Source organism: Mustela nivalis (assembly GCF_964662115.1).
Source record: "Mustela nivalis genome assembly, chromosome: 6".
In the NCBI taxonomy this organism is placed as follows: Eukaryota; Metazoa; Chordata; class Mammalia; order Carnivora; family Mustelidae; genus Mustela; species Mustela nivalis.
In genome coordinates, this window is record NC_139025.1 from 114,988,013 (window position 1) to 115,012,547 (window position 24,535).

Genomic DNA, 24,535 nt, shown 5'->3' on the forward strand with positions numbered 1-24,535 from the left:
AGAAAGCTCTTCCCACTTCAGCCTTTCTAATACAAATAGGCTAGGAGCTTGGTGTTTAATTATTTTTAATGGAGCCTGGAGGCAGAGACTGATGGGGTAGCAGCTAGAAATTCCCTTAATTGCTTGCTTTGAATTTCAAGATCTAGGTTTAAATTCTCTTTGAAGGAGTGAGCAAGCCTTTCCTTCTTACCCACAGCGGGTGGGGGAGGCCATACACGAAGAACCCGAGGTAGTTTTGAGGTTCCAGAAGCTGCTAAGAGCCAGGTATGAACTGATTACCCCTGACCCAAGTCAGCCAGCCAGCAGCTGCCGCGTTCACACCGCTCTTTGAACTGAGAATGCTCACCGCACTCTTCCAAACGGCTGTTCCACAGTGGCTTGGCTACTCTGTCTTGGTACTACTGTCTTCTGTCACCTTAAACCAACAGAGGACAGATCTATGGCTCAGGCTCAGCGGTGGGGAAAAGATAAACACCTCAGGAGCAGAGTAACATACAGCTCACGTCCTAGTCAAGATCAGAAATGATTATACTTTTCCGGCACCAGAGTGGGGCTGGGAGAGAGAGACTCAATCACAAGCAGACTTAGGATTCCTGAAATGTAAATTGTTTTTAATATATTTAAAAGCACACGGAAGTCTCCTTGACTTATAAAAAAATAAATACATAACATGACAGATTTATTCATGATTCTGGGGCTCGGATGAGGTAAAACTTTTTAATGGATGTGGCGTGTCAATGTAACACAGACATGATCTGTTACACACGCAGAAGCATATTCCAGTTGTAAAAGCAAATTCCTTCAACGATCAGAACGAACAAAGATCAGTTTTCCACTGTGGAAAGTGTACCCAGAGCTGGGGGCTGAGACTGGGCCCAGGCACGGTGGGCTCTGGACCAGCCTACAACCCCGGGGGAGGGCAGAAGGCAGAGGCTGGCAGTCCGCAAGGCCACCCCACAGGCGAGCCAGGCTTCTGAGCAAAGGCAGAAAATGAAGGCCTTCCTCAAAGGCGGCACGGAGCCTCAGCTGGAACTATGAAGCCACAGGGACGACTGTTCTGTCCTGACTTGGGGCTCTGTCTGCACTTTGAGAGCAGAAGACTACGAAGGTGTGCTCATTAAACATTTTCGTTGTAACACTGAATGGAAATCGTGATCCTGCCCATGAGCACGGAGTGGGGAGAGAACACGAGACCCTCGTGCTGGGCTCCACAGGGGCCGGGAGCCCAGGAGAGCCTGGGCCCCTGGGGAAGTGCTTTCTTCAGCGGACACGCTCTCCAGAATGGAGTCTGGCCTGAAACAATTGACAACGCTGCACAAAATGGGGACATGGCAATCAAGTTTTACCCCTGTAACACACAACATAAAAAACTCCCCAAATCCAGTCTCGTTAGTAGATAGCTAAATTCTGATTAAAACCTGAAATGTTTCTGTGTAATCGTCAACAGGCTGGAATGTATCTGATAAAGTTGAATCTGTTGTTTCTTTGGCTATCTATCCTTCAATTAGATCTAGAAACTGTTTGGACACCCCTCCATCCTATGTTTCCTGTAATTTAAACTGGGTAGCTCTCCTTCGGAAAAATTACCCACAGCCACCTTCCTAGGAGTGCGGGCGGACTTCTGAGTAGAAGAGGCCTTCGGCGGAAATGGCATCTCCAAGGCCCACTGTTCGAATGGGATCTTTACACACCAGCACCGGTGTGAAGTGGAAGGATACGCCCTCCCTGTGCCACTTGGCTACTGGCTCGTTGGGGTTTATTACGATCCTCGAGCCCGCCTCCGAATGGGAGGTCATGAACTCACGGGGTGCCCGCAGGGACACTCGACTGGCATCGATGGTGTCTGTCGCACAGGCCTGTGTCCCAGCCACGCGAGCGCCCGCGGCCACAGCCGCCAGCTGATTGGCCCAGTGTCCATCAACAGTCGCCAGGATGTGGTAGACTAGTGTGTGGAAATGGATCCTGGTGAGGTCCGAGGCTCTGCTTTTACTCCTCCCGTGTTCCTTCAAGATCCAAAAGAGGATGTCACTGACCATGCCCACGTCGGGGATGCCATTCCATGAAGAGAGAGAGGAGTGAGGGCCAGATGCCGCCTGGCTGAGGAACAGCAGCTCCTGTTCGTTCAGGCCAAGAGAAGTCACCGCAGAAAAGACCTGCTAACAGAAACATAACGGAGGTCTCTTTCTGATGGACACCTCACTCCCAAGAGACCCGAGGACACAGTGAGTGACTATAAGTCAGGGAAGGCAGGCAGAACAATGTTCTTCCTTCCCATGAGACTCCCTGCCCCAAAAGTGATGGTCACAGGTACTGCTTTGGCCATGACACCTCTAACCGTACCTTCATTATCCCTTGGGATAAATCCAGAAAGTGGCAGTGATACTGCTGTGGACTCGGGTCTTCTGTTACATTCACTCAAAGGGCAGAGAGGCACCTACTTCCTATTTCTGTCCATGGTGCCTCACTTGAGACTTTGCACGCACAGCAGACCCTTGCCTACCGGTGGGACATATTCCCAAACGCCGGCAGGCACCGGGCCAGTGGAGCAGAGAAGGCTCTGGCAGCACACAGGCTCAGGTGGTTCCGTGTACACGCCAAGAAGCAGGGAGAAATGTCTCCTGTTAGAGCTAAGATTTTAAGCAGGGATGGGTTAGGTAAGGCTGTATTTAGTGCTGATGGTGCGCATGGGGTATTGCATAGGAGCCGCTGAGCCGGTTTTAGTCTTAAGGGGAGCTGCTACGACATCCTGCTCTCTGACCTGGTGCTCCTCTCCTCGGAGCCAGAGCACTGCACACACGGGGAAGGGAAGGGGTATGTGTGGGTGCATGTGGCTTTGCTAACGTAAGAGCTCTTCCACTTAGGGCATGTGCTGTGCGAGGCCCTGAGCCGGTGGCTTTTGCTCATTCAATTCTTACCATAACCCTCCCAGAGCAGGAGGAATCGCCTCCATTTACCAGCTATGGGGACCAAGGCTCAGAAAGGTTAAATAGATACACAGAAAATGAAGTAAACACGGCTTTTTTAAAAAGTGGAAAGGTAACCTTAAAGGGGAAATGCAAATTAAAACCTCTACTGAGAGAGACCAAGTGCAAACCCTGACATAAACAGCGGAGTGTGGGCGATGACCATGTGTGTGAGTGAGGGGCAGACACTCACGGCAGCGACACTGGGGGTGACACTGCCTGCGGCGGGGGAGATGGTGGCTGTGCGTGGTGGCTATTTGGGAACTCACCACATGTTACAAACTTGAAACTACCCTAAAAGGTAAAGTCTATTAAAACCACCAAAGACTATTCTCAAATATTTTTCACCTGTCAGACTGGTCAAAGAATGCGTGTTTCTAATCACATCCTGGTGCCAAAGATACAAGGAAATGAGCACTTGTAAAGGGTTCCAGTGGAGGTGAATGGGTCAGCTCTCGCGGAGGGCATCCTGGCAGCATTAAACTTACAAAGGCCTTCTCGGCTGCCCCTGGCAGTTGTACTCCTGCGAATTCATTGGACACATGTACCTGCTCAGGGGAAATGAAAGTCACGTACGAAGTTCTCTGCTGCACCACTGCCTGGGATAGCTAAGGTGAGAAACCAAGACGCCCACCAAGATGGTGCAGGGTGAATAACCCAGGGAACCCCATACTCCCTTTCATCACCTGGTTGTGAAATGGCAGGATGTTCCCCGGTGATGACGAAGAAAAGCCCTCCAAATCCAATCAGTGAAAAAAAGCCAAGTGCAGAACAGTCTATATTCTGAACACTGTGCTACCTTTTGGGGTAAAAAGGAACCAAACATTAAGGCTACATTCCCATGTTTGCTTCTATCTATACAGAGACACTGGAGGCATAAGGATGAAACCAAGAAGATTCCTAACAGTGCGTACAGGTGGTGGGAGACTTCATTGTGTATCTTAGTATTATTGGGGTTTGAACCATATGAATAACCTTTTAACCCCTTATAAAGGTTAAATAATAAAAAAATAAACGGTTACATAACTGGTTGAAGTTCAGAAAGCTAGAGAATGGCAAAGCTGGAGCTCTAACCCCAGCTTCTGAAGCCTGTGTCCAGATGCACCGTACTCCTGGGTCTGATCGCGCCTGCCTTCCAGAGGCAGGAGGCGAACGCCTTAGTGCCTGTTGGTGAGGAAATGAAGCTCCCCTGAAGTTGCTCTCCTCTGAGCTTCTGGAACTTCAACTGAAAGCAGCTGAGCTGGTCTGTTTTCTCCTTTGGGTTCTACTACAAAAACCGTTCACTCCAACTTCTCCATTCCAGGAGAAACAGGACCCACAGATCCACTGGTGGTGCTGCCACATTTCTTTTTTTTTTTTTTTTTTTAAGAATTTTATTTATTTATTTGACAGAGAGAGAGATCACAAGTAGGCAGAGAGGCAGGAAGAGAGAGAGGAAGGGAAGCAGGCCCCTGCTGAGCAGAGAGCCCGAAGCGGGACTTGATCCCAGGACCTGAGATCATGACCCCAGCCGAAGACAGTGGCTTAACCCACTGAGCCACCCAGGCGCCCTGCTGCCACATTTCTAACCTAGTAGGGGATCCTGGTCCACAACGGCTCTGGCTCCTCCTCTGGATCTCTGTGGAGCCAGGTCTGAGTGACAGAACATCCCTACCTCAGGATGTTCTGAGCCCCAAGAGCTGGCCCCACTGGACAAAGGCACTTCTCTGCGAGGCCCCTCGAGGGTGAGGGCCACAGAAGGCCGCACACGCTGCCCCTGTGCTTACCTGATGCACGATGCTCCTCATGAGCTCCTTGTTGGTCATACTGGCCAGCTCGAGGTGGATGGGAATACCAGTAGGGATGTCAGAAATGGAGCTAACGACCTGCCAAGAGAAGAGCACAGTGGTGCCATCAGAAGCAGAACTCACCAAGAGGGAAGAAGGGGTCACGGCCTTTTTTGCATCACGATGAAAGCCTAAGCCCCCGGGGGTCACACAGCCTCCAGACGAGGGATGCTCTTGCTGACAGGGAGGAGCCAGGGTGACAAACTCTGGGCACCAAGAACCGCCCCTGTGCACTAAGGGAGCAGCCTATTCCCGGGGCCTACCCTGAGGAACTGCAACACAGCTGATGTGAGATGACACACAGGACACAGAGGACGCAGACCACACACACCGTGGCTGGAGCCACACTCAGTGTAGTGCAGGGCACAGAGGCTCAGGCAAGAGGAGGTTCTGCCCTGTCCTACTCGAGCTGCCGCCGCGGCCAAAGGAGCACTGGGAGGCACCTCCCCATGGCGGCGGCCGTGAATCATCCTCGGGGGCCAGGACCGATGCCCAGGCAGCTCGAGCTGCAGAGGTCTAGAGCAGCGGGAACCTGAGGAAAAACGCTAGCCGAGATCTGGGAAATTCTGTGACAGTGCTATTACCTCCAAGAGCCTCTTCCTCTGGAGCTCCTTGCTTTGTCCCTCCATCATGTGCAATCCAGAGAGGACCACCAGGTCTGGCTGAAACTCCTCCAGGCTAGACACAAACACCTCCAGCATATTCATGGCCCCGTTGGAGAGGTCGTGGGAGAAGATGAATCGGTTGGCATGGGGAGCTTTTAACCGGCCCCACTCCTCCCCTAGAGAAGCCCAGTCAACACAATGGGAAGAAAAGGAAGAGGCTTTAAGTCTCCTAGCTGAGGGGGCTGGAGGGGGCCTCCCTGGAGCCCTGGGCCTAGGCAGGCTGGCTTCCAGCCGACTGGAGCCTGGCTATGATGGCCTAGCCATGATGGCGCTGCAGCCAAGAGGACCTGCTCAGTTAAGAAACCAATGAACAGGACTGGACCCCAACCCAACCCAACAGAACAACAAACACAGCGTGGGTGCGCTACGCCTTTTTTAGGGGGCTGCCAGTTAGTCCCAGGGAAGTTCTACTGCCCACTGAGCTCTCACACAGGATGCCTGGGTCCCTTCCCCGCTACAGAACGGCAGCACAACCTCCAGATACCAGCACCCAGTGCGCACCGTGCACATGGGACACACGACCTTTCTCAAAGCACTTCCCACCTCACAGCTGGGCCCCACGGAGCCTGGAATTCCACAAGTCAAGCTGACTGCGGCCCCTCCTCCCCGCTGCCCACTGATGGTTTCCCGGCACTTGATCCAGAAGGTAGCGTCTGGCTGCGCTAGCCTCCTCTGATCAAGCTGCTTTGGAATAATGCCTGCTCAAGACCAAGTTCAAGTGCTACCTCCTCCCTAAGTAACTGCTTACTGCTCCAACCCGAGGTGCACTTTCACTGCTTTGAACATCCATAGAGGCTTCCCTTCATATGGTTTGGGGAATATCATTTTTCTTTGAACTACCTCTTTTACAGTTCTGAATGAGTACTCAAACTTAGACCATTACTTAACTTCCCTCACATCTGTGCCCCACCTCCCCACACAGAATGCCAGCTCCTTGAAAGGAACACTGTATGTCTCGGGTTCTCCAAGCCCTTGTCCTAGGCCCACTCAGCATCTGCTCAATGGATCCAAACCAAGGGAAGCTAGAGCCACTTGTGGGTGGTCTTCTGGTGGGGGGAGCAGTTTGGGATCTGTGCCCACCACAGGAATGGCTCTCCCCACAGGCCCTGCATCAGAGTCAGAATCTCCTCGGGAGCTGAGTTTTATATGTGCAGGTGGCGAGGCCCACCGCCAGAGATCCTGATGTGCACGTACGTGGAGAACTACCCTGAAGACCCCACAGTGGCCAAGCATTTGAGAGGTGTGCGCTATGGCGGGTATCCTAAAGCAGGGCAAGTGACAGAGGCCTTCCCCGGGTTCACTTGGAGAAGCCTCACCACCCATTCTTCTGCCAAGACTCGGTAGCAAATCTTGAAACTCAGTCAGTGCAAGGGCTACCTAGACTCTGCACCTACTTCAGGCAATTCCCAAATGACCCCCCTGACCCCCAGCCAGCATGGGGGCTTTTCCTGAGACTGAGGGGCAAGACTTAGGAGCTGGGTTTCTAGAGCTTTCCTCCAAGTAAAGAATTCATCTCATTTACAAAATTAGAGTTCATACACTGAAAGCTCGTTTTTCACTGGTTTCTATCACATTTACTGGACACTCCTTCAGAAAGTTTTTCCTTAAGGCAGACAAACTGCAGCAAAGGGTTTCCTCACACTGCAGGCTGATGTGCTGTTATCAGCAAACCGCTTCCTCCTTCCTACAACGGGCCTCTCTGCACAGAAGCCTTGCCTCTCCAAGGGGAGTGTGCATGCGTGTGCGGGCCTTACTCTGGAGCAAGGGTCAAGGCTGGCAGGGCCCAGCTTCCCTTTACTGTGAGTTCAGCTTTACTGATTTCATTCCTCTGAAAAACATTTTATATGTGGGTCATTCATATAAAAATCTTTGAAAACAGAAAAGGACATTTCCTACTTACAACCCCCAACACAATGGTTATGCCAGTTAAAATGCCATAGTCCTTTAACTCCTGGTCCACGCCTTATCATTTGTCCACAGAAATCATCCAATAATGGTCCACACAGCTGAGTGCAACACTCCGAACCCATTTTATCTCCAAACACCCAAAGCAAGGGCGGCCTCCCCTGCTAAGCCTCTCCTAATTTCATGGCCTCACTCCTATGAAATTAGGTCACAGAACCTAATTTCACATTCCTAAACGTGAAATTAGAAATTTCACATTTCCTCACTCTGCCAACCCCACCAGACACAGCTGCTTCCTCCCCTGGGCCACTGCTGGTGCCTCTTAAGGACGGGACACATGCTTTTGTCATCCTCTGCTCAAGAGCTCATGCCCCGCAGTGAGCTGAGCACTGGACCCACGTCTTCCGTCACCAGCTCATCCTGCCTCATACTGTCCCTGCATGCAGCGTGTGAACGAATGAATGGGCAAAGGAACAAGTCAACGAGAGGAAAGACTGAGGACTTCGATGGCCTGAGACAACAAAGAATATGGGTATGACTCCAAATTCAACATCTCCCCCAAAGACGAGATTCTGCACAAGGGGAGAAATCCACATCAGAGTCCTCCCGAGGGCAGGAAAAAGTGAGAGAAGCAAAATAAATAGGCCTCTGCAGGCAAAGATGAGAAGGGAAGTGGAGAGCTGCTCCTTGACTGTTCCCACAGGACACAGGACTGACAGAGTGGCCTGAGAGGCGAACCGACTAGAATGCAGACAGGACGAGTCTGGAACCTCAAAGCCCCCTTGTTCTCACAGAGCTCGAAATGTGTTTCTCTGAGCGATTCCTTCTCTCAATTTACCGTCCTGCCCTTTGGCCACTACGTGTGACTCAGTACGTCCCCAGCCCAAAGCCTGAAAACAAGCTTCTCTGGGCAAGTCTGGCAGGGCAAAAGGAGGAAATGATTGGTGACAAATCCTCTTTTTATTCATCTAAATTCGAGAGAAGCTGGGGATGGATTTCTGTGAAGACAAATGATCTGAGGGCTTCTGCCACCAGACTAGGTTCCCTCCAGGGGTCAGTGAAAATGTAATTTCAAATAAAGTTTAATGGGAGGCCCTGCTTTGTACTAACAAAATAAGGCACAGAAAAGAAAAACTAAAGTGTGGGGTTTATAAATCCAAGGATGGAGACGGTCTCCTTTCAAGATTAGCTGTGCTGTCTGCTTACCTCCACACGAGGCACAGCTGTCAAATCCAACAGCAAAATCTGGCTGAGGAGAGCAGTCTCTCCACCCTGCAGTCACCAGGGAAGATGACAGAAACCAGGAACCAGGAAGGTCCCCGGGTCAGGAGGGGAGTACCAGCCGGGTACAAGGGAGAGGAATCTGGAACTGGCAGCAGCAGCACTTCCATGGCACATCTTTAGCTCTTCCAGACCCTTCCTGTCAACAGTCGGGTTCATGCCTTTCACTGAAGGAGCGCACAGTACCTCTGGACCCTTGCCACAGTCTTATCAGTAAGAGCTATCATTCTGAGTTTCTGAGAAACTCCAAACTTGCACACAAGGAAATGTGAACTGCCTACTGCAACGGTCTGTCCATAATGTTCAGACCTAGCCCTTCCCAACTCCCTGATCCAATAAACAACCCAAAGAGAACCAGAGACAAACAATTCTTTTTATGCACATGGAAAACATAATTTTCCAGGAGCACTCTATTTCCTGTCTCACATGAATTACTCTAGCAGGTGAGCTTCTCTTAAATCAGCTTGGAAGCAAATCACTGAAGCCTATTAAAGCAGTGCTTTAAGGGACCAATTAGTCTATTTAGATGCTTGAGTCTTTGAGTTAATCAAGTGTTGAGTCAGACATTCAAGAGTCTGAGTTCTAAGCAGAGGAAAGAGACAACAGCAAATACACAGAATTAAAGAGTTAAAATGTGTTCAGGTATTTAGGATTCTCTAAGAATCAGAACTGTAGTCTCTGTGACAAAAAATTTCTGGGATTGACGCTGGGTGGGCTGGATCTGGACTCAGGAGCACCGGAACATTATATAATGGAAAATAATGTAAGTGTTGCTAAATACAAACACTTCACTACCACACCCCAGGGAAAATAAAATCCTTCAAAGGAAGTTTGCCAGAGGCCTGGAATCAATCCCAAACGGCTTGGAACAGTTGGCCAGAAAAGCCTAGGGCAGAATCCAGCATAGCGCTGAACAGATGTTACTTGCCCTTCTCTTTCCTTAGTAATAAAGAAAAACTTCCTATATGTGTGTTTAACACATTCTCACTTTTATTCAAGATGCTGGTTTTCCTAGAGCCGAACTTCTCTTGGGTTCAGATCAGTTTTGTCTGTAGATCTGGGAATTTTTCTTCAATGTTACACTACTCTCTATTTTGAGACAATGGCCAGTTTCAGCTCAGCAGAACCAAGAGGTTAGGGAACTCGTAAGGCAAGAAAGGGTCCTGTCAACTTACAAAGATCAATTTCTAGCACAGTTACACCCCAATCTGACAACACACAATCCTCTGTCCAGTCTCACACCATTACGTACTCATTTCTCTTACCTGCTTGATATTCTAAAATAAGGTGGAACTCATCCACTTCCTGCAATGACTCTGGTGGAACAAATACATTATCATCAAGAAGTTCATGCAGCTTTGGACCAACTGGACCGCAAAGAAGAACCTGGAGACAAGACACAGGAAATCTATCAGATCTGTCCCTGTTCCCACTGAATCTATACAGAGACCAAAAAGGTACATTCAGGATGCTCCTATTCATTTCAACCAAAAACTGGAATCCAAATGTTATTTTAAATGCTTTGGTTTGGAGGTATGTAGTAAGTCCTATTACTATCACATATATCCCTATGGAGGGAATGGCCACCAGAAATGAGGGGCTGATAAGAGACCTGACTCATACCTGTTAGACAGATACCTCCGTAGCTGTGGAATCTCATATACTCTGCAAGGGACTGAATATTTTTGTCCTCCCCAAAGTCCTATATTGAAGCCTAACTGCTGATGTGACAGTATTTGGAGACGGGCTTTCAGGAGGCAACTAAGGTCCAATGAGGTCATACAGATGGGATCCTAATCCAAGAGGATTGGTGGCCTCATAAGAAAAGGAAAAGTGAGAGCTAGGTCTCTCTCTTTCCATCTTACCCACTGAAGAAAGGCCATGTGAGGACACACCAGAAGGTGGCTGCAAGCCAGGAAAGAAGCCCTCACCAGAAACTGGACCCTGCTGGAATCTTGATCTTGGACTTTCCAGCCTCAGAATTGTGACAAAATAAATTTCTGTTGTTGAAGCCACCCAGCCGATGGCATTTTGTTATTACGGCTAAGACACACTCCACTCCCCCTTTCTTTTCTTTACTCACTCATCCTATGTAAGCAAACAGAGATGGCAAGTTGCTCAGAGCTGCCTGATGAGGACAATTCTGTTTGAATCTTACAGAGTTTAGAAAAGAGCCTCGGGATGACAATATGGCCCCCAATCACAGGACCTAATTTGTGGGATCAGGCCCCTAGTATACTTGGCTGTTATGTGAACAGGATAGCTTTCCAGAGATGGGAATTAAAGAGCACCTCAATTCAGCAAGTTGGGGGAGGGGGAGGTGCTCTGAAACTTTTCCTAAACCTTTTCAACTCCAACCTGGGCCTCTCCCTGGCTATTCCTTCTAGAAGTCATTTCACATCTACTGATGTTCTTCACAAGCTGCTATTCCTGACACACCTCTGGACCCCACTCACAGCCGGGCCAACCTGCTCATAACCACCAAACAATGAGGCTTGGACAGGGATGTAAAGGAAAGTTCCCAGAGATGATCAACACGATTTCAGATTTAATGTGCCCCACCCAGAGAGAGGCTTCAAAAGGCATTTTACTTGACAATTAACTGCTTGCTTGTACAGTTGCCACTTTACTTCTTTTGTCTAATTCCTGGTCAGAACTTTAGCCTTCAAGATGAGAGAACACAGGCCAAATTTTCCCTCCTTTCCCAAAACAACAACAAAAACAGACAAAATATATGAAACACAGGTTTTTACAACATTTGGATACAACAACAAAGGACAGTGATTCCTAACAGGAAAAAAACAAACTGAGTAAGACCTACAAATGCCGCATGAAATTACCTTAAAGGAGTTTCCAGATAGACAAAATCTGAAAAGAGTTCATCATCAGTGGACTTGCACTATAAGAAATGTCAAAGGAAATCCTTCAGGCAGAAGTCAAATGATACCAGATAAAATAAGAAATAAACATCTAAACAATGGAATGAGGAGCACCAGAAATGGTAACTCTGGATAAGTACTTAAGATCTTTTTCTTACTATTGAAATCTCTTTAAAAGATAATCAACTGTTCAAAGAGCAGTATTAACAACACAGGATGAGGTTTATAACATACACAGAGGTAAACCATATGACAACAACACTATAAAGACCAGAGAAAAGATATGGAAGCACTTGTTTATTATAAAGTCCTCAGATTATACATGAAGTATGACATCACTGACCATAGACTGTGATGGCTAAAAACGTACACTATAAATCTTAAAGCAACCATTAAAATAACGAAGAATTATAGCTAATAAGCCAGAAGATAATACGAACGTGTAGAAAATAATTCAAAAGAGTGCAGAAAAAGAAGGAAAAGGGAAGATAAAGAGGTGGGACAAACAGAAAACAAAGAGCAAGATGTCAGACTTAAACCCAACCTAATTTATTAACAAACACATTAAGTGTAAATGGCTTAAACAGCCCAATTAAAGGAGATTGTCAAAGTGGATTAAAAAGCAAGCCCCAAATATATGATGCCTACAAGAAATATTTATTTATTAATTATGAAATCTAAGTCACCTTTTTATTTACTTTGTAACAGACTAGTATGTTGTTTTTATTTGGACACATTACTACTGCCCTTTCATTTTGTTTTTAATTGATGTATAGTTGACACAAAATGTTACATTAGTTTCAAGTGTATAATATAGTGATGCAACCAATCTATATGTTATGCTATGCTCACCACAGGTGTAGCTACCACCTGTCACCAACACTATAACAATACCACTGTTACATAACAACACCAATCAATTGTTATATAACAATACCAACACTATAACAATACCATTGACTAGAATTCCCTATGCTGTACCTTTCATCTCCATAGCTTTTTCATTCCATAACTGGAGGCCTATACCTCCCACTACCCTTCATCCATTTTGCTCATCCTCCCACTGCCCAAGAAATACACTTAAATGTACAGACACCAAGAGGTTAAAACACAAAAATGGAAAAAGTTAAGTCACACTAATGCTAATCAAAAGAAAGCTACAAAGGCAATTTTAATCAAAACAGATTTCAGAGCAAATACTTTGAAATGACTTTCCTTATCCCTGGCAACGACAGAGAGGTCAATTCATAAAGAAGATACAGCAATCAGAAATAGTTAGATATACACTTAATGACAGGGCTTAAAAATACATGAAACACAGAGTTATAGAACTGTAAGGGAAATAGATGAGAATGTTAACTATAGATGAGAATGTTAATACTTGCTTCTCAATAGACACAAAATCAGTAAGAATATAGACCTAACAATACTACCAACCAACCTGGCCTGACATTTCTATCCATTCAACAATATTATATACTTCTCTTCCTCCTCTACCCCCCACCCCTATTCTCCCTGGCACACATGTTCTCTATCAAATAAACAAAATCTTAAAAAAAAAAAAAAAAAAAGGAACTTTACTAAGATATACCACATTCTAGGTCATAGAAAAAGTCTCAGTAAATTTAACAGATCAAGAGAAGTATACTCTCCGACCACAATGTAATTAAAATAGAAATCATTAGCAGAGGGTGCCTGGGAGGCTCAGACGATTAAGCATCTGCCTTTGGCTCAGGTCATGATCATGGGGTTCTGGGATTGAGTCCCTCATCGGGCTCTCTGCTCTGCAGGCAGTCTGCTTTCCTCTGCCCCTCCTCCCACTCATTCTCTCAATCTCTTTCAAATAAATAAATACAAATCTTTTTTAAAATAAAAAGAAAGAAATCATTAGTAGAAGGGTATCTGGAAGTATTTAGCTATCCCCAAGTACTTAGAAAGGAGATCACACACTTATAAATAGTTCAAGAAATCAGAGGGTTATTAGAAACTACTTTGAATTCAATGAAAACTACAATTATCAAAATCTGTGGGATGCAGCTAAAGAAGTAGTTAAGGGGAAATTTATAGCACTAATCATCTATATCAGAAAATAGTCTCAAATCAGACCTCAGCTTCTACCTTAAACTAGAAAAAGAGCAAGTTAAACATGAACAAGACTAATGAAACATAAAAGAGAGAAACAATAGAGAAAAATCAATGAAACCTAATATTAATTATTTATTGCAAAGATCAGTAAAATTGATAAAACTCTAAGCAAACTGATAGTGAAAAAAAAAAAAAAGATCACAAGGGGAAACTGCAGAAAGATCCTGAACTTGTCTCCTCCCACAGACACAATGAGCCTGCAACAATACACAGAGCAACTCTCTCTGAGAACAACTGAAGATGGGCAAAACAACTCTTCCACATTAAAGACATAAAGAAAAAGACATACTGAGAAGGGCAGAAGGGACACAGACTCATTCTGGCTGGGATCCCAACCCCTGGTGTCCTGACCCACAAGTGGGAGGCAGAGCACAGGTGTGGAGGTCCTCCCTGAGGAATGAGGGGTTCAAACCCTACACTGGACACCCCCTGCTCTAGGATCTGCACTAGAAGGAGGAGCCTTTATAATGCTGGGTTCTGAAAATCAGAGGGGCTTAACTCTACAGGAACAACAGGGTTACAGTAGACTGATACTTTGCTACTGAAGGGTGTACACAGAATCTCACTCATGCCGAGACCCAGGGCAGGGCAGCAGTTTGAAAAGCACCTGGGCCGTGGAAGAGATCGGACTAATTTTAGGATGTGTGCTGGAGGGGAAGGGATCTAGAGGAAATTTCTCTGTGAATAGAAGCATTAGCACGTACCATTTTTTGTCCTCTTTCAGCCTAGCTGGCCTGACATTAGGAACAAAAGTTCTAGCACTTTCTATCTACTTCACTACCACTGCTCACCCTGTTCCTGCCATCCCCCTGCAGACCTGCCCACCCCGGCAGGTACCCCCTCCAAAGTGGCTCTTGCCCCACCACACCTGATGGGCAACCTCATCTGGGATCTACACCTCTCTAAAGCCACTCCTGCCCCGGGAAGGGGAGGCCAGCCCCAACCACCAGTGCCCCTGCACCAGCCACAGCCTCTGAGCTAGCCAGGCAAACCCCAACCACCAGCGTGCCTACAGCACTTGCAGCCCAGCACAAGAGATGGTATGTGCAGCCCACACAGGCAACACTCTAGAGTGACTCTGCTGGACTAGCAGTGACTGCACTTCTGGGCCCCAAAGGATACCTTCTACACAAGGCTACCACCTTCAAGACCAGAAGATGTGAATGAACTAAAAAATACATAGGAACAAACAGAGAGACAGACAAAATGAGACAGAGAAATATGTTCAGAAGAAAGACCTCAGAAAAAAGAACTAAATAAAACAAAAAAGGAATCGAACTGATAGAGTTCAATGTAATTAATGGTTATAGAGACATTCGCTGAACTTGGGAGTGGATGAACTCAGTGTAACTTTAACAAAGAGACAGAAAATATAAAAAGAACTAATCAGAGCTGAGCAGTAACTGCAATAAAAAATACACCAGAGGAAATCAACAGCAGATTGGAGACTGCAGAGAATGGATCAGTGCTCTGGAAGGCAGATAGTAGAAACCACCCAAACTGAACAGCAAAAATAAAGAAAAAAAAATAAGGACAGATTAAGGGACCTCTGGGACAATATCAAGGGACATAACATCAGCATTATAGGGGTCTCAGAAGAAGCTGAAAACTTCTCTTCTCCAACCTGGGGGAGGAAACAGCCAGCCAGGTCCAGAAAGCACAGACAGCCCCAAGCAAGATGAAGCCAAGGAGTCCTCCAAGACACATAATAATTAAAATGTCAAAAATTAAAGAGAAAACCTTAAAAGCAACAGGAGAAAGGTAACTGGTTGGTTACAGGAAGACCTATAAGACTACTGGCTGATTTTTGAGCAGAAACTATGCAGGCCAGAAAGGAGTCCTATGACATATTCAAAGAGCTGAAAGGAAACCACCTACGACCAAAGATACTAAGGATACGGTACCCTGGAGAACTATTACTAGGATACCCAGCAGAACTGTCATTCAGAATTGAAGGAGTGATATTTCCCAGACAAACATAAGTTAAAAGGTGTTCACTACCACTAATCTTATAAGAAATGTTGATTTTTTAAAGCAGAAATGAAGAGGCCAAAACTAGAAGAAAATTATGAAAGGAAAAAATCTCACTGGTAAGGGAGGGAGACAAACCATAAGAGACTCTTAATCTCAGGAAACAAACTAAGGGTTGCTCAGGGGTTGGAGGGGTAGGGAGAAGGTGGTTGGGTTATGGACATTGGGGAGGGTATGTGCTATGGTGAGTGCTGTGAACTGTGTAAGCCTGATGGTTCACAGACCTGTACCCCTGGGGCAAATAATACATTATATGTTAATAAGAAAATATTTTTAAAAAGTTAAAAAAAGCAAACATATAGTGAGGGTAGCAGATTAGTCACTTACAAAGTTAGTGTGAAGGTTAGAAGACAATAAGAGTAAAATCAGGGGCTCCTGGGTGGCTCAGTGGGTTAAAGCCTCTGCCTTCAGCTCAGGTAATGATCCCTTGGTCCTGGGATTGAGCCCCACATTGGGTTCTCTGCTCAGCAGGAAGCCTGCTTCCCCAACCCACACCCACCTGTCTCTCTGCCTACTTGTGATCTCTCTGTCAAAGAAATAAAATCTTAAAAAAATAGAGAGAGTAAAATCAACTAAATCTATATTAAGTAGTTAAGAGACACACAGAGGGCGCCTGGGTGGCTCTGTGGGTTAAGCCGCTGCCTTCGGCTCAGGTCATGATCTCAGGGTCCTGGGATCGAGTCCCGCATCAGGCTCTCTGCTCAGCGGGGAGCCTGCTTCTCTCTCTCTCTCTCTGCCAGCCTCTCTACCTACCTGTGATCTCTCTCTGTCAAATGAATAAATAAAATCTTAAAAAAAAAAAAAAAAAGAGACACACAGAATTTTTTAAAAATGTAAAATATGATTCCAAATACATAAAACATGGGGTGGGGGGGGAGTAAAATGTAGTGCTTTTAAGATGTGCCCAACCATCAACTTAAAATAGAATGCTATATATATGGGATGTTATATACGAACTTCACGGTAACCACAAAACAAAAACCTACAAGAGATACACACACACAAAAATAATCCAAGTGCAACACTAAAGAAAGCCATTAAGGCACAAGGGAAGAGAGCAAAAGAATAGAGAGTAACTACAAAAAGAACCAGAAAACAAGAACAAAATGGAAATAAGTACATACCTATCAATAATTACTTCAAATGTAAATGCACTAAATGCTCCAATCAAAAGACACAGGGTGCCTGGATGAAAACACCAGAACCATCAACACACTGCCTACAAGAGACCCACTTCAGACCTAAAAATAAATACAAACTGAAAGTGAAGGGAAGAAGAAAGATTTCCATGCAAGGGAAACAAAAAAGCTGGAGTAGCAATACTAAATGAGACAAAACAGATTTTTAAACAAAGACTATTATAAGACAAAGGGCATTACATGATGGATAAAGGGGCCAATCTCACAAGAGGATGGAACAGTTGTAAGTATCTATGCATCCAACATAGGAAACCTATATATGTAGATATATAAAGCAAATATTTACAGACATAAAGGGAGAAATTGATAGTAATACAATAACAGTAGGGGATTTTAACACCCCATTTACATCAATAGATAGACCATCTAGACCAAAAGCCAATAAGGAAAGTGGGTTTGAATGACAAATTAGACCAGGGGGACTTAACAGATATACACAGAACATTCCACCTAAAAATAGCAGAATACACATTCTTTTCAAGTGCATATGGAACATTCTTCAGGCTAATTAATGTTAGGACACAAAGCAAGTCTCAATATATTTAAGATCAAAATCCTATCAAGCATCTTTTTAGACTATAATGGTATGGTAACTGGAAATCCATTCCAAGAAAAAAAGTGGAAAAAAACTATGTAGAAGCCAAACAACATACTACTAAACAACCAATGGGTCAACAAAGAAATCAGTGGAAATTAAAAAAAAAATACCTTGAGACAAATGAAAATGGAAACACAGTATTTTAAAAATCTTTGGGGCACAGCAAAAGCAGTTCTAGGAAGGAAGTTTATAGCAATACAGCCTACATCAAAAAATAAGAAAAACTCAAACAATTTTTTTCTTAAAGATTTTATTTATTTATTTGACAGAGAGAGAGGGAACACAAGCAGGGGGAGTGGGGGAGGGAGAAGCAGACTCCCCAGTGAGCTGTGAGTCTGATGCAGGGCTCGATCCAAGTACCCTGAGATCATGACCTGAGGTGAAGGCAGATGCTTAATGACTGAGCCACCCACTCGACCCTCAAATAAACAATTTAACCTTGACCAAAAGAAACTAGAAAAAGGGTAACAGTAAAAACCCAAAGCAGAAGGAAGGAAATGATACCAAAGAGTAGAGTAGAAATAAATGAAATAGAGACTGAAAGAACAGAAAAGATCAATGAAACTAAGGGTTAGTTCTCTGAAAACACAAAAGTGATAAACTTTTAGCCAGAGTCATCAAGAAAAAAAAAAGAGGGGACTGCTGACAAACTAGAAGAAATGGACAAATTCCTAGAAACCATCTTCTAAGAGTGCAACAGGAAGAAAGAACCTGAACAGACCAATTATTATTAATGAAATTAAATCAGTAATCAAAAAACTTTCAACAAACAAAAGTCCAGGATCAGATGAAATCACAGGTGAATTCTACCAAACATTTAAAAAATAGTTACAACCTCTTTCTCAAACTATTAAAAAATGACAGAGAGAAAGGAACATGTCCAAATTAATTCTATCAGGCCAACACTACCCTGAAAACAAAAACAGAAAATTACAGGCCAGTATCACTGATGAACATAGATGTAAAAATCCTCAACAAAATATTAACAAACTGCATTTCAAGTACATTAAAAAGATCGTTCAGACCTAGCCTTAGCAAAAGGCAACCAAATGGGAAAGGAAGAAGTCAAACTGTGGTTTGCTTGGGGAAGGTGGCAGGGGGATTGGCTAAATGCATGACAAGTATTGGGAGGGCATTTGTGAGGAGCACTGGGTGTTGTATGGAAGTGATGACTCACAGAATTCTACTAGTGAAACTAGTATTACCCTATACGTTAACTAACTGGAATTTAAATAAAAACTTAAAAAGAAAAACAACGAAGAATGATGGATAAAACAAAATGAAAAAAAGAAAACAACAACAATAAAAGTTCAAATGTGCATGTTCTGGCAAGACAGTTAGAAATCCTGACTCAAGAAAATAAAGCAAGAATCTAGATATTAGGGGGGAAAAAAAACCTTCCACCACAACCAAGTGGGATTTATTCCAGGAATGCAAGAATGGTTTAATTTCCGCAAACCAATCAATGTAATATACCACATTAACTAAATGAAGGCTAAAAATCATATGATTATCAACAGATGCAAAAAAAAAAAAAAGCATTTAACAAAATATAAAAACTTTTAACAAAATGGGTATAGAGGAAACAACTCATCATAATTAAGGCCATCATATATGACAAACCCACAGTTAACATCATACTCAACAGATCCTGAATAAGACAAGATCAGGAACAAGACAAGGATGCATCTCTCGCAACTTTTATTCAAGACAGTACTGGAAGTTCTAGCTACAGCAATCAGAGAAGAAAAAGAAATAGAAGGCATCTAGACTGTCAAGGAAGAACTAAAACAGTCACTATTTGCAGATGACATAATGCTATATTTAGAAAACACAAAAGACTCCACCAAAAAAACTGTGGGATCTAAAGTCACAGTACACAAAATATACAGAAATCTGTTGCATTCTATATGGAAACAAACTAGCAGAAAAAAATTGAGAAAAAATATACCATTTACAATTGCATTAAAAGGAATAAAATGGGGAGTCAAGATGGCAGAGAAGTAGCAGGCTGAGACTACATCAAGTAGCAGGAGATCAGCTAGATAGCTTATCAAACCATTGCAAACACCTACAAATCCAACAGGAGATTGAAGAGAAGAAGAGCAACAATTCTAGAAACAGAAAATGGAACACTTTCTGAAAGGTAGGGCTCGCGGTGAAGTGAATCCAAAGCGACGTGAAGAGAGACTGCAGGGGGGAGGGGCCGCCTCCCGGCAAGCAGCAGTACAATGGAACACAAAATCAGGACTTTCAAAAGTCCGCTCCACTGAGGGACATTGCTCCAGAGGCTAAACTGGGGTGAAGCCCACATGGGGTCAGCGTGGCCCCAGGTCCCATGGAGTGACAGAAGGATTGGGGGTATCTAAGTGTCGCAGAGCTTGCAGGTATTAGAGTGGGGAAACTGGGTACAGAGACAAAGCCGAGGAGTAAGCTTGCAACTCAGGGTTACCTTGAACAGGTCACAGGCTGGATGAGCTCTCAGCCCGGCCAGAGACCAGGGAGAAGAGAGTGACTGAGCGCTTTTATCTGAAGGGGAGTGATTGAGTGCTTTTCTCTGAGGGCGCACTGAAGAGTGGGGTCCCGAGCTCTCGGCTCCTCCCAACCGGAGACTGGGAGGCCACCATTATCATTCCCATCCTCTGGAACTCTGTGGACAGCATTCAGGAAACAAAAGCTCCCAAAAGCGAACGGAACCCAAGCCGAACTACTCAGCCCAGCCCCTGGGTAAGGGCGGGGCAATTCCGTCTCAGGCAAAGACACTTTAGAATCACTACAACAGGCCCCTCCCTCAGAAGATCAACAAGAAATCCAGCCAAGACCAAGCTCACTTACCAAGGAGAACAGTGGAATTCCAGAGGAGAAAGCAAAGCAAGGAATTCATGGCTTTTCCCCCATGATTCTTTAGTCTTGCAGTTAATTTTTTTTTTCTTCTGCTAAATTTTTCTAACTTTTACCCTTTCCTCTTTCAATGTTTTTTTAACTAGTTTATCTTAAAAATAATAAAAATAATCTTTCAAAAAATAATATTTTTTGAACCTTCATTATTATAGTCATATTTTATAATTCATGGTATCTAACTATATTTTTTGTATACACATAGGGTTTTTTCTTCTAAAAACTTTGGGGTACAACTTCTCCTAATAGAACAAAATATATCCTAAATCTAGCTCCGGGCTTGTTCTAGTCTCCAGCCCGAGCAAATTCTCTCCACTTTCTTTTTCTTTATTCTCCCAACCAACTTACTTTATCAACTCCTTTTTTTAAAAATTAAAAAAAAATTTTTTTTATCTTTATAGGCATATTCCATCCCTTCATCGTGTCTACCTTTATTTATGTTTTCCATTCTTTAAAATTTTGGGAGGTAGTTTCTTCTCAGAGACCAAAATACTCCCAAAATTAAGTGTGCGACCCTGTTCTAGTCACCAGTCTAATATATATATAATTTTTTTTTCTTTTTAAATATTTTTTCTGTATTCATTTTCAACTTTTTTTTCCTGAACTACTTTTTATCCCCTTTCTCCCTCCCACGATTTGGGATCTCTACTGATTTGGTTAAAGCACATTTTCCTGAGGTTTTTGTCACCCATTTAGTATTTTATTTGCTCCTTCATATAAAATGAAGGACAAAATGACGAGGCTTTAAAACTCACCACATTAAAAAAAGAACAAGAGACAGTACTAAAGGCTAGGGACCTAATCAATACGGACACTGGTAATATGTCAGATCTAGAGTTCAGAATGACGATTCTCAAGGTTCTAGCTGGGCTCGAAAAAGGCATGGAAGATATCAGAGAAACCCTCTCCGGAGAGATAAAAGCCCTTTCTGGAGAAATAAAAGAACTAAAATCTAACCAAGTTGAAATAAAAAAAGCTATTAATGAGATGCAATAAAAAATGGAGGCTCTTACTGCTAGGATAAATGAGACAGAAGAAAGAATTAGCGATATAGAAGACCAAATGACAGAGAATAAAGAAGCTGAGCAAAAGAGACAAACAAATACTGGACCACGAGGGGAGAATTCCAGAGATAAGTGACACCGTAAGACGAAACATTAGAATAATTAGGATTCCAGAAGAACAAAGAGAGAGGGGAGCAGAAGATATATTGGAGAGAATTATTGTAGAGAATTTCCCTAATATGGCAAAGGGAACAAACATCAAAATCCAGGAGATGCAGAGAAACCCCCTCAAAATCAATAAAAATAGGTCCACACCCCATCACCTAATAGTAACATTTACAAGTCTTAGCAACAAAGAGAAAATCCTAAAAGCAGCCCGGGAAAAGAAGTCTGTAACGTACAATGGTAAAAACATTAGATTGGCAGCAGACTTATCCACAGAGACCTGGCAGGCCAGAAAGAACTGGTATGATATATTCAGAGCACTAAACGAGAAAAACATGCAGCCAAGAATACTATATCCAGCAAGGCTATCACTGAAAGTAGAAGAAGAGAGAAAAAGCTTCCAGGACAAACAAAACCTGAAAGAATTTGCAAACACCAAACTAGCTCTACAAGAAAGATTGAAAGGTGGCCTCTAGGCAAAGAGAGACCCTAAAACTAGTAGATCAGAAAGGAACAGAGACAATATACAATAACAGTCACCTTACATGCCATACAATGGCACTAAATTCATATCTCTCAATAGTTACCCTGAATGTAAATGGACTAAATGCCCCAATCAAAAGACACAGGGTACCAGAATCGATAAAAAAACAAAATCCATCAATATGCTGCCTAAAAGAAACTCATTTTAGACCCAAAGACACCTCCAGATTTAAAGTGAGGGGGTGGAAAACAATTTACCATGCTAATGGACATCAGAAGAAAGCTGGGGTGGCAATCCTTATATCAAACAAATTAGATTTTAAACCAAAGAGTATAATAAGAGATGAGGAAGGACACTATATCATACTCAAAGGGTCTGTCCAACAAGAAGATCTAACAATTTTAAATATCTATGCCCCAACATGGGAGCAGCCAACTATATAAACCAATTAATAACAAAATTAAAGAAACATCAACAATAATACAGTAATAGCAGGGGACTTTAACACTCCCCTCACTGAAATGGACAGATCATTCAAGCAAAAGATCAACAAGGAAATAAAGGCCTTAAATGACACACTGGACCAGATGGACATCACAGATACATTCAGAACATTCCATCCCAAAGCAACAGAATACATACTCTTCTCTAGTGCACACAAAACATTCTCCAGAATAGATCACATCCTGCGTCATAAATTAGGTCTCAACCGGCATTGGGATCATTCCCTGCATATTTTCAGACCACAATGCTCTGAATCTAGAACTCAATCACAAGAGGAAATTTGGAAAGAACCCAAATACATGGAGACTAAACAGCAACCTTCTAAAGAATGAATGAGTCAACCAGGAAATTAAAGAAGAATTGAAAAAATTCATGGAAACAAATGATAATAAAAACACAATGGTTCAAAATCTGTGGGACACAGCAAAGGCAGTCCTGAGAGGAAAATATATAGCGATACAAGCCTTTCTCAATAAACAAAAAAGGTCTCAAATACACAACCTAACCCTATAGCTAAAGGAGCTGGAGAAAGAACAACAAAGAACGCCTAAACCCAACAGGAGAAGAGAAAAAATAAAGATCAGAGCAGAAATCAATGAAATAGAAACTAAAAAAACAACAGAACAAATCAACGAAACTAGGAGCTGGTTCTTTGAAAGAAGTAATAAGATTGATAAAGCCCTGGCCAGATTTATCAAAAAGAAAAGAGAAAGGACCCAAATAAATAAAATCATGAATGAAAGAGGAGAGATCACAACTAACACCAGAGAAATACAAACAATTGTAAGAACATACTACGAACAACTCTACACCAATAAATTCGACAACCTGGAAGAAATGGATACATTCCTAGAGATATATAAACTACCACAACTGAACCAGGAAGAAATAGATAACCTGAACAGACCCATAACCAGTAAGGAGATTGAAACAGTCATCAAAAATCTCCAAACAAACAAAAGCCCAGGGCCAGACGGCTTTCCAGGGGAATTCTACCAAACATTTAAAGAAGAATTAATTCCTATTCTCCTGAAACTGTTCCAAAAAATAGAAATGGAAGGAAAACTTCCAAACTCATTTTATGAGGCCAGCATCACCTTGGTCCCCAAACCAGACAAGGATCCCATCAAAAAAGAGAATTACAGACCAATATCCTTGATGAACACAGATGCAAAAATTCTCACCAAAACACTAGCCAATAAGATCCAACAGTACATTAAAAGGATTATTCACCACGACCAAGTGGGATTTATTCCAGGGCTGCAAGGTTGGCTCAACATCTGCAAATCAATCAATGTGATACATTAATAAAAGAAAGAACAAAAACCATATGATACTCTCAATAGATGCTGAAAAAGCATCTGACAAAGTACAACATCCCTTCCTGATTAAAACTCTTCAAAGTGTAGGGATAGAGGGCACACACCTCAATATTATCAAAGCCATCTATGAAAAACCCACTGCAAATATCATTCTCAATGGAGAAAAACTGAAAGCTTTTCTGCTAAGGTCAGGAACATGGTAGGGATGTCCGTTATCACTACTGCTATTCAACATAGTAATAGAAGTCTTTGCCTCAGCAATCAGACAACAAAAAGAAATTAAAGGCATCCAAATCAGCAGAGAAGAAGTCAAACTATAACTCTTTGCAGATGATATGATACTACATGTGGAAACTCAAAAGGCTCCACTCCAAATCTGCTAGAACTTGTACAGGAATTCAGTAAAGTGTCAGGATAAAAAAATCAATGTACAGAAATCAGTTGCATTTCTTTACACCAACAACAAAACAGAAGAAAGAGAAATTAAGGAGTCAATCCCATTTACAATTACACCCAAAACTATAAGATACCTAGGAATAAACCTAACCAAAGAGGCAAACAATCTATACTCAGAAAACTACAAAGAACTCTTGAAAGAAAATGAGGAAGACACAAAGAAATGGAAACATGTTCCATGCTCATGGACTAGAAGAACAAATATTGTGA

General features: G+C 43.4%; 1 protein-coding gene across 2 annotated transcripts in view; it reads right to left on the reverse strand.

Moving 5' to 3' along the window:
* Positions 1 to 590: 590 nt before the first annotated feature.
* The window catches only part of ADPGK (ADP dependent glucokinase), a 40,092-nt gene continuing 16,147 nt past the window's right edge, over positions 591 to 24,535 (reverse strand). The window contains exons 4-7 of one of the 2 annotated variants that reach the window (XM_082735782.1): positions 9,906 to 10,026; positions 5,374 to 5,570; positions 4,730 to 4,828; positions 591 to 2,156 (exon numbers count right to left, since the gene is read on the reverse strand). In XM_082735782.1, coding sequence (XP_082591908.1) covers positions 1,602 to 2,156; positions 4,730 to 4,828; positions 5,374 to 5,570; positions 9,906 to 10,026 — 972 coding nt within the window. In that variant the 3' untranslated portion in view covers positions 591 to 1,601. The remainder of the gene's footprint in view (positions 2,157 to 4,729; positions 4,829 to 5,373; positions 5,571 to 9,905; positions 10,027 to 24,535) is intronic. The other variant, XM_082735783.1, reaches the window with a different exon arrangement.